General features: G+C 50.1%; 1 protein-coding gene and 1 non-coding gene across 2 annotated transcripts; both read right to left on the reverse strand.

Annotated features, from left to right (window-relative positions):
* Positions 1-6,528: 6,528 nt before the first annotated feature.
* On the reverse strand, positions 6,529-6,601 carry TRNAK-CUU. Its single transcript has one exon. It is a non-coding gene; the product is annotated as a tRNA-Lys (tRNA).
* Positions 6,602-8,798: 2,197 nt separating this feature from the next.
* LOC120701940 (MAP7 domain-containing protein 2-like) lies at positions 8,799-15,140 on the reverse strand. The gene is made up of 7 exons (XM_039985733.1): positions 14,813-15,140; positions 10,496-10,610; positions 10,293-10,430; positions 9,995-10,176; positions 9,774-9,925; positions 9,451-9,700; positions 8,799-9,305 (listed from the first exon to the last, which is right to left on the reverse strand). Exons 1-7 carry the CDS (start codon positions 15,138-15,140, stop codon positions 9,259-9,261), a joined length of 1,212 nt encoding a protein of 403 aa, XP_039841667.1. The 3' UTR covers positions 8,799-9,258.
* Positions 15,141-17,288: the final 2,148 nt, after the last annotated feature.

Here is a 17,288-nt window from a genome sequence, read left to right on the forward strand (position 1 = left end):
GCATGTGTGGGTGTTGGAGTTGGAAAAAGAGCGTCCCCCCTGAGGGGGCCTGTTCTCCCCCCTTTATACGACCAAGGGGGAGAATAGAGTACAGTTGAGAGAGAGAGAGTGCGCTGCTCCAGTCGTTGTGGGCCCCGCTGGGCCCGCCTTTGCCGTCCTCCTCCCCCGCGACCGGGCTCGTCTCGTCGCGTGGTCTACGGAGCGGGGGTCGTGGCATTAACTCCGTCGAGGGGGAGCACGTCCCTACACTATGGTCTATCTTGTCATAGACCGTGAGCAGATGGGTGTGCTTTACTGTTCAGTGCGTTAAGGCACGTTTCGCCCTTTATGCCCATGCCTGGTGTCAGGTCCCGCACGGCGCGGGATGTGGTGGGCCCCTCCCCTCGGTCGGGCGCGTCGGCCTTCCTGAGCCTTAGGTTGGGCGAGGCGGAGCCCTCTCCCGTCGGTCGGGAGAGGTGGGCCCCTTGGCCCTAGGTCAGGTGAGGTGGAGCCCTCCCCCTATGTCAGGCGAGGCGGAGTCCTCCTTTGTTAGCCGGGCTGCTTATCTTGGCTTGTTTAACCTTGATTAAGCTGACTCCCTGCTAAGCCCTCGTTTATGGGTATCCCTAATATTGATACCTGACAGTAGCCCTCGAGCCCTTGGCGTGATCCAATGTGGATCTTGCAAGGGGTCCGTCTACTTCAGTTTTCTTGTTTTTTGGCCAAGACAAGTCGTAAGCTGGGTGCGAGCGAGCACATGCAGTGGGTGTAGGCCCTGAGCCTTTGGATGAATCAAGGATTTGCGCAGAGGGTTATTTTATCCAGGGCCAGGCACCTGGTGCTCGGTCGGGAACGGTCGGAGGAACGAGTCCATTCCGAACTTGGCTTCGGTGGGTGCGCACGAACGTATCCACTGGGTGTAGCCCCGAGCCTCTAGGCGAATCAGTTATTCATGCAGAGGGTTAGCTTTTAGCAGGCATCGCCGGATCGGGAGCGTTGAACCTGGGCATCCGCCGTCCAGTCCCGTCAAATGTCATCTACTGTGCCGGCCTAACCGTTGCGGAGCTCCTGGACTGGTCAAAGGCGCGTCCCTATGGGCCTATGGCTTCTCCTAAGCCCGCTCTGCACCTGACCCTTCGCTAGTCTCTGCTAGGCCGGCTCGGTCCGGGATGATGAATTTCCGGGTGACCGCTCCCACCTAAAAGTCACGGTCGATCCCATGTGTCCCACACACCACGTGACTCCTCCCCCATCTTTTTCCAGAGGCGCGTCCCCCTCCATTCCCTTCCCCTTCCTTCGCTCCCTCTCTCTCTCCATTCCCTTCCTTCTCTCGAGCCATGGCGCCCCCTTCCCCCTTTCCTTATGCTCCATGGCGAGTCGGCGGCGGGGCCGGGGCGGGAGGCGCGGCGGGGCCTGCGGGGCCGGCAGCGCGAGCGGCGGCGGGGCGCGGCGGGAGGCGCGGTGCGCCGGCAGGGGCGGTGGCGCTCGCCACCAGCGCCACCCCCTGCCCAGATCCAGTTTTTTTTGTTCTTTTTTGCATACAAATTTTTTTGATGTACTTTTTTTCTTCCATTTGATAAATTTCTCTCCTGTCAAAATTTTTCTTGTAATTTTTTTTATCTCACCAATTTGTTTCTTGAAATTTTTTCTACCCACCAATTTTTCACTTTGAAATTTTTTTGACTCATAAAAAATGTCTGAATTTATTTTTTTTAGAAAACGATAAAAAAATTTCTAAAAATGAAAAAAAACTGTCGAAAAATCGATCGTACGGGAGCCCTCCCGTACGCTTGACCGTAAATTAGCGGTACCGGCTCGGTCCGGTAAATGACAGGGCACTCGAGTGAGATTCGGCTGACGAGAGCCGATGCGGCACGGATTCCTGACCGGCAGGCGTCGCATTCGTCTCGGTGACGGTGCGTTGTATGCGGCGTGGCCCTGGCACATCTGGGCCCTGTCCGCCTTGTCTCGTCGCATGCTACTCCACGTTGCCCTGTTGCGTCGCACACTGCCCCACGCCACCCTCGTCTGGTAGGCATGGTGGTGGGCAGGTGAGGGCATTAACTGCCCGAGCGAGGTGATGGGTTGGCTTGGATGAAGCCACGTGGTCCGCCCGCATGGCTCTACACCAAGTCACACCTCCAAACTTGCTTAGCCATGGTCTCTGATTATTTTAGTCCTCTTAGAGCTTGCGTTTGTTCAGCTCGGACCGTCCGCCGGTCCTTTGCCGATTGCTGTTAGAGGATTGACCATGACCGGAGGAAGATGAGAAGGAGAGGTACGAACCCGTCAGCCGGTGGGAGTGCTGTAGCTGGTACCGCGTCCGCCGTTTGGTGGCGGGGCTCCAGCCCGTCGCCGGGCTCGGTCGGTGTGAGGCAGCGATAGCCGACGCAGCTCTCTTCCGCGGGGGCCAGGGTCATCGTTGCGATGCTTGCGACGACCCTTCCCCTTCTCCTTGTTTTGTTCAGGATCCGTGGGAGCTGTTTCCTTGCCGGCATCTTCTCCTCTAGATCCGTGGCCCTGGGGGAGATGGAGAGGGAGCTTCTTGGCTCCTTGGCTGATGGTGATGTTGCATTGAGGAAGATGGCGAGGCCCTGGCTTGTTGTGTGGTGCTTCTTCTGTGCATCCTCCTAGCCTTCCTCTCTACCTAGGGGCTGCTGAAGGTGGTGCGGTCGTCTTGGCTGTAAGAGGATCAACCACGACACAGTTGTCCGTGTCGGTCCTCCTTCCCAGGAAGGCACTCTTCCTCAGCTTCCAGCATTGACCGTGGTGGCGATGCTGAAGTAGTTTGTTCTTGAACACGGCCTTGGGTCAGCTACTGTCAGACCCGGGACAGTTCGACTGCTCAGACACATAATATTTTAGATTAGGAAGTAGCAGATGGATATGCCCTACCTCTATTGTATCTACCCGAATAAGAGTAAAACTAGTCGATGTATACGGAAACTAGCCGAACTACTCGGACTAGGGTCCAAATAGAACTCGACTAGGACTTTCCATGTAACCCTGTTCCCCCAGAGTATACAAGGGCGAACAGGGACCCCTCCAAAGAGGATGAGACACATCGAACTAAGGGAATAGAAACCACCACACAGGACGTAGGGTATTATACGCTCCGGCGGCCTGAACTTGTCTAAATCCTTGTGTTCCTTGCACCATCGCGTTCCGATCCCGGCGAGTCCCTACTCATAACCACTCTCCTCGGGATACCCCTCGGAGAACCCGACGGTAAAACACCGACAGCTGGCGCCCACCACGGGGCCTCTCGCCAACAATTGTCAGAAGAACTCGATGGCTCCTCTCGACGACAACTCTGTGCCTTCGGAAGGCACCGCCTTCTGCGTGGGCTCCTGGATCTTCATTGCCGATGGATCAGGCGGTTTCAAAAACCGTCCGACCGATCAAGTCACTCCGAAAATTCCAGAAGCCACGAGTCACCATGAATTCGACAACTTCATTGACCAACTCGAAGATGTCAGATTCTCAGCTCTCGACTACGAAACCCGAATTCGACGCAGTTAAATCCAAAACACTCTCCGAACTGGAAGAGGATTTGGACAAATTACTAGAAGATACCAGGAAAGAAACTCCCATAGATGGAAAGGTTTCATCTTCTAGCAGTATCCACTTCAATGAATCAAACCTTCGAAAGAAAAAGTCAAAATCCAGCTTCAAGAAAACAACTCGCAAAAAGAAGCCGTCAGAAGACATTTTTTCAAACATCGATAACATCAATGAAAAGATCGAACACTGCCTTCAGCTAGCAGAAGACACGTTCAATAACAAGACTTCTTACGAAGAATTCTACAACCCTTGGACTCTTAGCCCTGCAGAACTTGAACAGGATCAGGCATTCATCAAATACCTTGAAGCATTTGATGAACCAATCTCTGAAGATGAACTAGCCGAATGGTCAAACGACATCGATTTGACCATGGAAGGACCAACAAACCCAAACAAGCTTGAAACACTTTGGGAAAAATCCAAAGCAAAAAAGCTATAGGATGACTCACAAAACAAGACATCGGCTCAATTGGACCAGTACCTATCACAATCTCACCCTGCAGAAGACTCTGTTTCAATCAAAGACTACATGAGCCACTGGTGCAACGTCATTCAAACTCCAAATTCACCTACTCCACAAGAAAATCTTCGCAAGCCACAGCTATTTTCTCCGGAAGAACGTGACAATTTGGACAAGTACAATAAATTCATAAATGAACTCTCAGTTTGAATCAAAGGCGGATGGTCTCCAGTGGACACCATCCCATATGATGAGGATCTTCTGCGATACACTTTCGGATTATCTCCTCGAGTCAAGTCAAATGAAGAATTCTACCCGGACTCGGATCGAATCATGAAACAATCAGTTTCGGATAGGAAGATGGAATCCGACAAGGAGTCGACTTCTGCTGCCACTACAAAAAGAGAACTACAGTCCTCAAATGAGGAGATGAAATAATTCTCAGAATATGACAAACTACCATTCCAGCAAGGCCTTCCGTTCAAGGAAGACAACAACAAGTCGAAAATTCTCGGTCTCGATCGCAAAATTTTCATGGCCATACTTTCGGATCCTACAAGCCGAAAGGCCAAATCCACATCGCTGGAAGACTTAGACTACGATGAATTCCTTTCTAAAATGGAGGCGAGTGAAGCAGTAGCAGCTAGCTACGAAATCCCTCCACCGCCACCAGGAATCACGGTCACCGTCTGCCTGGACAACAACCCGAAGAAGATTCTCAAAACAGAGCACCATCAATAGCTTGGCGATTCGTTTGACTACTCCAGCAGCGACTTACACAATGTTATCAACATTGACCGCAATGCGAAAACAATCATCATCAACAAAGGAGAAGATCATGAAGAAGTTGAAGCTTACAGCCCAACATCTACTTATTGACTACACGACAACAACAGGTACAATTCGTGGAAGCGATGCAGCATCAAAGCAGTACCTCCTCCCCAACCAACAAAGCAGTCAAAGATCGATCCCACTCATCAAAAACTTCATTCAAGATGTTTTCTGCACCCCAAAGTGTAACACTCAAATTTCCAATGCATCATTCTTCACAAAGCACTCGGAGCACCTCCACCTTCTGCCGACAAGGACAAAAAGGATCAACACGAGCAAAATCTCTTTTGACAATCAAAGAAGAAGGAGCTAGTCGGATGGGTCCAACCACCTCAGGGCTAACCCCCGGTCTTACACCCAATAAAGGCTAGGATGGGTCCGCCTGAGGGAGGTTCCACCCCCGAACTATCAACAAAAACAAGATAAGAGTATGACAGCTACTCGATCGAGTCACCTCAGGGCTTACCCTCGGTCTTAAACCCAATAAAGGCTAGGATGGGTTCGCCCGAGTTCTGACTCAGTTTCCAAACTACTCGTGTTGGCAGAAGAGAAATACTCAAACCGAATCCCCTCAGGGCCAACCCCCGGTCTTACACCCAATAAAGGCTAGGATGGGTCCGCTCGAGCAAGATTCAAAAATAAAGAAGAAATCAAGTGCTTCAGAATCTGTTGGAGGAGTGTAGAAAGAAGAATTCGTCGTCAAAGACCCTAGAGACAAGATCTCTATCTTCTTCAGGAGTCGTTACTCCAATAGCTACTTCGAATACCAACCTTTCTTTGTTTACTCAAAGTAAAAGGCACGGCGAATTGAGTAGCTGGGGCTAAGAGACATGAGCTCCGCGGCCCTAGAGACAAGTTCTCTACCGTCTTCAGGAGTCGTTACTCTATCAGCTACTTCGAATATCAACCTTTCTTTGTTTACTCAAAGTAAAAGGCACGGCGAATCGAGTTGCTGGGGCTAAGAGACATGAGCTCCGCAGCCCTAGAGACAAGTTCTCTACCGTCTTCAGGAGTTGTTACTCCATCAGCTACATCGAATACCAATCTTTCTTTGTTCACTCAAAGTAAAAGGCATGACGAATCGAGTAGCTGGGGCTAAGAGACATGAGCTCCGCGGCCCTAGAGACAAGTTCTCTAATGTCTTCAGGAGTTGTTACTCCATCAGCTACATCAAATACCAATCTTTCTTTGTTCACTCAAGGTAAAAGGCACGGCGAATCGAGTAGCCGGGGCTAAGAGACATGATCTCCGCGGCCCTAGAGACAAGTTCTCTACCGTCTTCAGGAGTTGTTACTCCATCAGCTATATCGAATACCAACCTTTTTTTGTTTACTCAAGGTAAAAGGCACGGTGAATCGAGTAGCTGGGGCTAAGGGACATGAGCTCTGCGGCCCTAAGGAACAAGGTTCCCTATCTCCCAAGAGGATCTTCTCGTCCATGAGACGACTGTTGGGGGAATGGCCCAACCCATATTGTAAATGGGCCTCATGTGATGGCCTAAGGGCCAATTTGTAAATATTGTATTCATCAAGGGGCCGGAAGTAAATTGCCACCTCCTCCCCTCCTATATATATATAGCTGACCCAAGGGGTCAAAAGGGGGGCTCTCTTGGGGTGGAGCTCTTGACACTTGCTCTCATTTTAGTGTCCTCTCCTCTTTTACTGCTTGGATGAATCTTTCCACCAACAGTTTGGCGCCCACCGTGGGGCCCGAACCCACGACCACAAGGTTAAGAGCCTTGCGCTCTACCGACTGAGCTAGACGGGCTTGCACCGAAGCTCTATCCCTCTCCGTCGAGCGAAAAGGGGAGTCATCGGCGCATACCAAGTGAAGACGTTTGAAAGGTGTTCGAACTATTTTGCTGGCTCCGCGCCTATGTCGCCATGTTGAACTCCGATCTTCATTTAAAATGGGCTTCGTCACTTCTATGCTGCCTCCACCACGAACTCCGGACAAGAGGGGCTATAGGTGGGGCTAGGGGACCAGCACCTTCTGGCGAATAAGTCTTACCCGGTGCTCGTCGTTTCAGCTTCGATGACGACTTCAGACTTCACCCTCGTCGACAGAGTTCGGCTCGAGGGGCTCGCCGTCTACTTCGGCGACCACGACTTCGGCTTCGCCCTCGTCGACAGAGTTCGACCTAAGAGGCTCGCCATCTACTTTGGCAACCGCGACTTCGGCTTCGCCCTCGTCGACAGAGTTCAACCCGAGGGGCTCGCCGTCTACTTCGACGACCGCGACTTCGGCTTCGCCCTCGTCGACAGAGTTTGACCCGAGGGGCTCACCGTCTACTTCGGCGACCGCGACTTCGGCTTCACCCTCGTCGATAGATTTCGACCTGAGGGGCTCACCGTCTACTTCGGCGATCACGACTTCGGCTTCGCACTCGTCGACAGAGTTCGACCCGAGAGGCTCGCTGTCTACTTCGGCGACCGTGTCTTCGGCTTCACCCTCGTCGACAGAGTTCGACCTGAGGGGCTCACCGTCTACTTCGGCGACCGCGACTTCGGCTTCACCCTTGTTGACAGAGTTCGACCCGAGGGGCTCGCCGTCTACTTCGGCGACTGCGACTTCGGCTTCGCCCTCGTCGACAGAGTTCGACCCGAGAGGCTCGCTGTCTACTTCGGCGACCGCGACTTTGGCTTCGCCCTCGTCGACAGAGTTCGGCTCGAGGGGCTCGCCGTCTACTTCGGCGACTGCGACTTCGGCTTCGCCCTCATCGACAGAGTTCGACCTGAGGGGCTCACCGTCTACTTCGGCGACCACGACTTCGGCTTCGCTCTCGTCGACAGAGTTCGGCTCGAGGGGCTCGCCGTCTACTTCGGCGAGCGACGACTTTGGCCTTCACCTGCGTTGGCAGAGTTCGACCCCAGGGGCTCGCCTTCGACTTTCGCGACGGCGACTCCGGCCCGCCTTTCTACTTTGGCGACGACGAAGAGTGATCTGAAGAAGCAACGAGACACATCCGGCGCGAAGGGTGAGAGCGCCCGGGAACCAAGGCTCTGAAGTCATAGATGGATCTGGGCCACTCCTTGTAAATTCAGCTACTGTGCTTTGTTGTACCCATCAAATCAAAGTAGCTGAGGGGCTACTGTTGGGGGAATAGCCCAACCCATATTGTAAATGGGCCTCATGTGATGGCCCAAGGGCCTATTTATAAATATTATATCCATCAAGGGGCCGGAGGCAAATTGCCACCTCCTCCCCTCCTATATATATAGCAGAGCCAATGGGTCAAAAGGGGGGCTCTCTTGGAGTGGAGCTCTTGACACTTGCTCTCATTTTAGTGTCCTCTCCTCTTTTACTGCTTGGATGAATCTTTCCACCAACAACGACAACTTGTCGACTACTTCGGTACTCAACCTATGGAGGGACAAGCTCCCTATCTCCCAAGAGGATATTTCTCGTCCATGAGACGACAAATCCTCGACTACCACAGTAGTCGACTCAAAGATGAGACAAGATCTCTATTTCCCAAGAGGAATTATCCATCCATGAGGTAACAACTTGTCGACTTCTACTTTCCTAAAAGGAACTTCTCGTCCATGAGACGACAACCTGTCGACCACCACGGCACTCGGCCCAAGAAGAGACAAGATCTCAATCACCCAAGAGGAGTTATTCATCCACAAGATGACAACCAATGAAGAGACAAGATTTCCATCTCCCAAAGGAGTCATCATTCATCCACGAAGATAAAAGACCTATCGACTACTACGGTACTCATCCGGTCACGATTCAAGACATCTAAGAAGAACTATCCGTCCACGAGACGACAAAAGCCTCGACTACTACCGTACTCGAGCGTCAATGGGACAAGATCTCTATTTCCTAAAAGGAGCTATTCATCCACGAGATGGCAAACAAATTGACTACTATGATACTCGAAGACACAGCTCAAGGTAGCCAACGACAAGCTTCATAAAAAGGCAAACCAGTCGATCAGCCGATAACTCAAAAGAAAAAGTACTATACATCAAGATGTTGAAAGTACGACAGTGGACACACATCCACACAAGAGCCAAAAGAATATTACAAGAAAATGTTCAAGCCTCAGGCGCCGGCTCCAAACCGCTGATAACCATATCAGCAATGAGCTTCATCTCCATGACATATTCAGAGAACTTCTCCTCTGAACAGCCAACGGCCACCCCATCGCCGATAAGGGACAAGCTTGCAGAAGGAAGAAAGGATTTCACTAATCCTAAAGCATGAGCTAAGTAATCTCTAGACGTCTCGGAGAAGAAGCTACTAAGTCGCTGAGGGGCGTCACGAAGACGCTCCAGCAGACTCTTCTCACCAGCTTCTCCCTCCTCGACCATCCCAATGACTACTTGAGCTGCCGTCTCAAGATCAGCCAGCTGTTGGGCCTTCTGATCACGATCAGCTGCCAACTCCTTGATCTGCTTCATGTCTTTGACCATTTATTTGTCAGAGTCAGCTTTGATCTTAGTTAGCTTCTCCACAGCATCTGCGTGATGATACATAATATTGGTCAAATCAGTCACCAGTTCACCCTTTTTCAACAACAAGCTTTTAAGCTCTGTCAAAGCAAAGCAAACATGAGCTCAAAAAAGCTACCCGAAAAAGACAAGAATCAAGAAGGAAAAGAATACCCTTCTTCTCCTTGGCAAGGCCCTTTGCCTTTTCCTGCAGCTTGGAGGCCTTATCTTGAAGAGCAGAATTATCTTGCTCCAAAGCTTCGACTCGGGCCTCCAGAAGTCTAACCTTCTCTAACTGCTCCTGAGAAGACCTTTCAAGAGCAGCCATCTTCTCCAGCTGCTGCGCTTGGTCAGTAGACAGCTGAAGACCCTCTCCAGTCTGCTGAAGGAACTCGGCCCGTTCAGCGACTTGCTTAGCTAGATCCTGTCACGAAGGAACAATAAAGACAAAGTACTCGACAAATTAATACGAGTACTCGAGTATAAAAATTACTTACAGCAAGAATATAATGACAGCCCAGAATCTGTCGGGCCACAACAGTCAACCCTTCAACCGACCTCTCCACCTCTTGCCGCGGTGTCTCCTGCGAAGACAGTTCAACTTTCGAAGCAGCCGCAGGACTCCCGGGCCGATCCTCGGTTTGCTTATCTAAAAAACACAAAAACATCAGCGAAACACGCCAGAAAACTAGTCGATGGTCTCTCATAGATCACTCACCAGTGCCAACAAAATGAGACTTCTTGCCCGCCTTCTCAATCACCGGACTCTCTGTCGTTCGAATAGCAGAATCGTCCGGACGACCCCCAGCCTTTGACGGACTAGGGGGCAACTGGGCAATGGTGTTCAAGGAGTCGAAGACATCCTTCTCCGTATTATCAACTCCAAGAGCATCAGGATTGCTACAAAACAAAGGAAGTACTCGATACATCAGCACAAAAGCAAAGACGAGTAGCCCATCAACAGCTACACTTGCTGAGAAGATTGCTTCAACATGAATTTCTTCGGCTTGATAAACTTCGGGACGCCGCTCAGCCCCGAAGCACTCTGCCCCCTGGCAGAACCACTACCCCTAGACTCGCTCGGCGCAGCTTGAGTCGAGGCGGCCGGGTTCACAATAGAGCTCACTGCTCGTTTCTTTGAAGGAGAAGGGCGCCTATGAAGAAGAAAAGTCATCAAAAACAAATTGAAGGCTCCAGAAAAATGACAGTTAGAACTCACCTGTCACTGCTACCAGCAGAGGCGGCCGTCCGCTTTCGAGTCCTCGCTGACTCGATGGACGGCTCGTCCGCCGCTCCGTCCCGGACATCTGATGCCGTCCGACTAGCCGACGGACCTGCACAAGAACTAACACAAATCAATTAAGAATCCAACAGTTCAATCAAACCAAGATGCAAGACAAAAAGAAGTCAGATGCACACTTGAATCAGTATGCACCAGAGACGCATCTTCGGGCAGCAAAGGCCTACTCTGATAATTTTCGGGATTAATCTGCATGAAAGACACCAAATCAACTTGACTACTCGACAAAAGTACTCTATTTAAAACTATGGTCGACTACTCGAAGCGATACCTCCCGAGGATGCCTGCCTGCTCTAAACGCTCCAGAAAGACTGGCCTCCAAACTATATTATTCAGGAGCCCAGCCACCTGATCCTTCAACTCATCCTCAGAAATGTTGGCCCAAGTATATCGGGTGGGATCCTCCTCACCCGTATACTGAAAGGCAAGATGAACCCGCCATTGCAGAGGCTGAACCCTCCGAAGAGACCAATGCGCTACCACGGAAGCACCAGTAATCTGGTGATCCGCCTTCAACCTTTCAATTTCTTCGAGGAGAAAATTGACTTGATCTGCACTCCCGCCCTTGGATTTCCAACTCGGCTTCTTCACAGGGGGGCCAGGTGTACGAAGAGGAAGAGAAGAGGAAAGATTCCTAACATAGAACCACATCTCTTCCCAGTCGATGACCTTGTCACTCAACTCATAAGGGATGTATTTGGGCTTCTTCCCCTAGCGAAACTATAGCCCAGCTCCCCCAACTACATCTACTTTAGAATCATTAGGATGAGTCTTCAGATGGAAAAACTATTGGAAAAGATCGAAGTGGGGCTCAATCCCCAAGAAAGCTTCACAGAGGTGGACAAAGATCGAGATGTGAAGAATAGAATTAGGGGTCAAGTGATGCACTTGAACCCCCCAGTAATGAAGAAGACCCCAGAAAAAAAAATCAGAAATCGGAAAACCGAGGCCACGAAGAACATGAGGAAGAAAAACAATAGATTCATTTTCTTCCTCATGAGGAAAAAACTCCCCATCCGAACACCTCCAATGGATAACATTCTGGGGTTGAAAAAGATGCTCCTCGATCAGTCCAAACAAGTTGGAGTCGGAACACTTACTCGACTTCCAACTATGGGTTTTCGCATCTTCTCTGCCAGCCTCACCCGACTTCCCCCTTCCAGCAGATCTCTTGGGAGCCATGAGAACGAGGAGAAAATGATTCTTTCTCTTGCTTCACACTCGGGGGGCTAGCGGTGTCTAGTTTCTCGCGGCAGTAGGAGGCTAGAGCAGATGAGTTAGTGGCGGCAGAGCAAACTAAGTCTGGAAGCGTGCTAAACCTAGATTTACTCAGGTAGTTAAATAAGCACAGCTAGTGGCAGTTATGGTAAATAACAAGAAGCTCAAAGGTCGCACACCAGTTTCAGAGTTATTTCAGCCAGTAAATTCCGGGTTTCTCCCCAGAAAAAGTGGAACCAGCGCAAAGACAGAAAATCCCATTCATGGATTACATTCCAAATTGAGGAAAATACGCAGATCTGAGCAACTTAACCACTCGAAACTACTCGATCTGAACTACAAAGAAGACAGCTCAAGGGCTGATACAGAGATACAAATCTTGTTACTCCAAGAGGAGAGTAACCTAGGAACATTCAAGGAGGAAAAGGCTTGTTGGCAAGAAGTGATGCATGATCAGGAACATCACAAATCCTCTTCTTGCACTTGCTCTTCTCCCTGATATGTTTTACAACAAAAACAATGCCATCTCTCCAAAATCCATCGAGGGGGGAACCACTAAAACTTCCACCCGGAGAATGGCTCCAACAGACTCCAAAGACTTCTAACACGGCTTCCACCATCAGCCCACCAGGTACAAGAGAACCAGAATGGATAAGCCTAGAGAAGCAAGGCCGGCGGCCGCGAAGATAGCAAGTGTTTTTGCTGCTCACAAATACTCTTCTGGCACCTACCAAAATGAATCGACTGCTCTCATCAGGAGGTCGAGTACTCTCCAGTGAAGAACTCCACTTGGAACCCATAGCTACAACTGGAAGATTGAAGAAACAAGTACCTCAGATCCCATTTAAATAGAAGAAGCAACGGAGCCGCAGTACACCCCGTGACACCCGGGGACAAGGAAGGTCACGGGCGAAACAGAAAAGATTCCACTGCAGTACTCGCCCTGTAGAGTCACCTTTTCAGAAGATTCACAGCAGTACTGCTGACTTCAGAAAGATTGCAAAGGATTTGATACAATCTCCTGGACCCTTAACCACAAATCATAGATTTGAATTCAAGGCTCGAGGGCTACGGGATACGTGTCATAAATGGCAACTTTTTTTCGAAAATATTTCAAACTCCACACAAAAATCTGGAGGATCTAGAAGACTGAGTTGATCCCAGCCTGATTTGTCAAATCAAGCTAAGGCTCGGGGGGCTACTCCATATGGAGCGCGAGTACATCACACACTATATATCAAGATAAATTCGGGGCTTGAGCACCTCATAGCCTCGATGCAGCCGAAGAAGCACTCGGAAGACTACTCGAAGCGCTCGATGGACTCCGAAGATGGACAACCGGCTCCAGAAGCACTCGATGCCCTCGTTGACCAAATAATGAAGTCCAGGAGCTCTCAAAGCACTCTACGAACGTCCTCAGAAGCACTCGACGCCTGCAGGACTCGACTACAAAGAGCTCGGGGGCTTGTCAGACCCAGAACAACGGGACTGCTCACAAATGCAGAATATTCTAGAGGAGGGAGTAGCACATGGATATGCCCTACCTTTATTGTATCTACCCGAATAAGAGTAGAACTAGTCGATGTACAAGAAAACAAGCTGAACTCCTCGGACTAGGGTCCAAATAGAACTCGACTAGGACTTTCCATGTAACCCTATTCCCCCAGATTATATAAGGGCGAATAGGGACCCCTCCAAAGAGGACGAGATACATCGAACAACACCTAAGGGAATACAAACCACCACACAGGACATAGGGTATTACACCTGAACCTGTCTAAATCCTTGTGTTCCTTGCACCATCGCGTTCCGATCCCGGTGAGTCCCTACTCATAACCACTCTTCTTGGGATACCCCTCGGAGAACCCGACGGTAAAACACCGACAACTACCATGTAACAGTTTTCTACCTTGAATTGATGCCATTTTTCTTTTTATTTATCTGATGGTTTTTGCGGCTGTGCATCGGCCTCCTTGCGGGTTCACCTCCCAAGCTTCCACATGTAGGGAAGGACCGATTGGTTGGCATCCCGTCTTTTCTCCATCTTCCTCAAGCGTTTCATTCGCTCGAAATGGAGGGGTTGAGCCATGCCGTGCTTTCCCTCGTTGGGCGAAGCTCGGTGCTCATTGAGCTACATGCGGGTAAGTTCAAGTGAAGCCCCAGTTCCCATTTGCGGGGATCCCACATAGACCAACTGGTGGTCGACCTTAGATTCCTGGTGCCCAATCCATATAGTTACCAGATCTGTTCGACCAGACCTGGCGGCTTGTTGCCTTTCTTCGGGGAAGAACCATGGTTTGGGATCAAGCCAAGACTCGAACGCGGGTCGGGATGCCCTCGATGCTTGTGCGTCAGGGTACTGGCCACTAGCGGGCCCATCCGTTCCAGCCCCTCACTCTCATCGCTCGGCTTAGGGCGACTATCGAACCCATTGATGGACCAGTCTTCGAACCCGTTTCGCCTTATTGGGCCGTAGGGGCGTATACATCCCTGTATCCCAGTTGACTCCTTACCCGCTGGCCATGGCTCAGGGAGCCAGAGCGTCATCATGATGGTCGGGGTCGTGCACCAGCGGTGGTTCTGCCCGCATTTGGCATGGCGTCGTGGCTTCCTGATTTTCGCATCCGACGCTCGGTAGTGGCGATTCACCTTCCCTGTCAAGGTGTGTCATAAATAGGGAGGTGAAGCGTTCATACCTTAAATCGTGATCGCCGATCGTTGTGCGTCTCGTTGGAAACCGGCGAGGAGTGGATGAGTTACGCGGCGCAGGAATCAAGGGGTCGTGCGTGGTGAAACTGCGAGAGGCTTGGGTGGCTATAAGTCCCTCCTTCTCCTGTCGAGCGCCTCCTATCTGCGTGCGGCTCTTCCACCTTCATTCAAGTAGAGGGAGAAGGAAGAAAAGAACTTCCCCAAGCACCGTTTCCCGCTTTGATGTTCGGCGAAAAGCCACCTGTTGACGACGAGGCCTCCTGCACCTCACCGCGGGGGCCACCGCGGCTCCGTGGTGTCCTTCATCACCAGGGGTAAGTCTTGCCATCCTGCTCCCTGAGTTTGTCACCGGCATTACTGCGATTGACGTCGTGCCGCTCGTCCTTCTTGGCAGGGCCGCTATCATAGGATCCCCTGTCCCACGCTCCACAGGGGTAGTCGTGCGGGTGCCGCCTGGCTTGGGAAAAGCTGGGCCCTCCGAGGTGCCGGCGGCCGCGCCGGAGTCCCCTCTGTCGACGGACTCGGAGAGGGCCCACCGTGAGGAGATGGGCCGGTTAGTGCAGGAGGCGTCCTTGGCCCAAGACTGGTACACCGCTGCCACACAGGATATAGGATGCCTGCAATCCAACCTCGCCATGATGCGGGCGGCGCTTGAGACCGCAGAGGGTGAGACCGCCTCTGCCCGCACGGAGGCGAGGAACGCTCATGCCCGAGCTGCAGGTATGTTGCTGCTCTAAACCTCATCATGCTCCTTTTCTGTTCTTGCTTTCGCCGAGTGAGTGTGCTCCTGGTTTTAGGCCTCGAGAAGGAGCCGGTCGCGTCCCGTGGTGAGACGGAGCGGTTGTGCTTACATCTCAATGCCCTGGAGGACCACCATGATGCACTGTCCCAGGCCGTGCTCGACGCGGTTGTGGTCCTGGGGGCGAGGGGGACGTCGCTGCCCGAGCGTCTTTAGGGTCTTCATGGGCACGTGGAGTGTGCCATGGAGCCCGGGTTCCCAGAGGAAGCCACGCAACTGGAGCGGGAGGAGCTGGCGGATGACTTCACCGGGGCTGCTGTGGCAGAACTGCCAGAATTAATCCGGTTTGATTGCGCTAACCATCACTATTACTGCTAAAATGGTTATTATGCACTTCAAATGGAGAAATTTGACAGTCTGTCGGGTAAAATCCCGATAACACCATATTATTTCGGATCGAAACAACTTACCTCACTCTAAAGTGAGCCTAGAGATTACAATAACCATAAATTTTATAGCACCAACTTCAATAGTAAGTGTTATTATAAACTGATTTTGAGAATTTAAACAGGGTACCTCAGAAGTTTTAAAGTAGATAAGTTCTTCAGAGTTTATAAACAGCGGAAAGAAAATGATAATTAGCGTTGATATATGACATCATGATGAAGCCCGTACATGATGTCAATCTCACCAAGCATTCCAAGGTTACCTGAAAACAAGGTTAAAAGTAAGACTGAGTATACTAATACTCATCAAGACTAACCCGACTAAGGGTATATATCATCCCTTTAACTAGACATGCATGGTTTGTGAAGGCTCTGGGTTTATTTGCTGAAAAGCAATAAAGAGTAGATCCTTAATTTCAAGTTTTAGCTTTCAGATTCTATTTGGATTAACCAGTCTAGGTTTGCATTTATCTATACAAGCATGGCAAAGAAAATAATTGCATCCAACAAGATTGAGTATCTTTGTTACACTTCTTACTCTATGTGGCAAAGAGATTAAGCAGTCTCAATATCCGTGAGAGGCGGAACAGTTCGAACCGAATTTCAATCCTTGCAAGGTAAACCTAACACACACGCTTGGAGCACTGTTGAGTCACTCCCAAGTAACCGTTTGTTTCTCATTCCAGTTCATGGATCAGGGTCACTCTGCCCGAGTACAGCGAACCGCTCTTCTCAGCACTCGTAGTCGATTGCGCAACCTATCATAACTTTCAACATAATTAAAAATTCCTATCTCTAAGAGAGAGTGGGGTAAAGTCCACTTGCCGGGCCAATCAGTTACTAGGCTTGCCGCGTACCATGTTTACAGCATGTGGCTAGTACTTTCAAACGCTTAACCAACACTACCACACACTGCGGCCTTAGCAAATTTTATCAACACAGACGGATTACCACCATGAAACTAGTAACCCAATCCATCCATGGTTCTTATAGTGATTGCAGAAACTAAACAATCAACTCCTATAAAGCTCGCGAGTGACAGGCAATCACTCGACTTTTACCCGTCCTATTAGCATAGCAGCTAGTACGGACTGAGATTCTAGTGTTCAATCAATAGGTATCTAGTATTATGCATCTAAGGTTTTCAAGCAACTCCTATAACTTAAATGCACAAGTAAATAAATTGCATAATTTAAAATATATTGGGATTATGCACCGGGGCTTGCCTTTAGAAGAATCTATAGTGTCAGTAAGCATTAGCTCTTCCGAATTGAAGTTCGGGACTTCAGTCAATTCCGCAATGTTGGTTGGACTTCATGCAGTTCATTCTTGGACTTTGGGTTCACGTTCAGGTCTTCGTTATCTTCCGTAATGTTGACTTGGGTTTTGGAAATATCCCCGTTTGGGTCTTGGATGAATTTTTATGTTCCGTCGACTAGCGATATTATTTCTATATGCAATGCAGTATTCGAAATTAGTGAAGTGCTTAAGTATAGCTTTCGTTCACTAAAAAGTTATTATCCAACAAATTAAACATTTAAGACTAGCTTAAAAGTGTTACTTTACTAGGCAATCGTTTATAGAGTAAAAGGGAACATAA

The sequence above is a fragment of the Panicum virgatum genome, chromosome 4K, assembly GCF_016808335.1.
Source record: "Panicum virgatum strain AP13 chromosome 4K, P.virgatum_v5, whole genome shotgun sequence".
In the NCBI taxonomy this organism is placed as follows: domain Eukaryota; kingdom Viridiplantae; phylum Streptophyta; class Magnoliopsida; order Poales; family Poaceae; genus Panicum; species Panicum virgatum.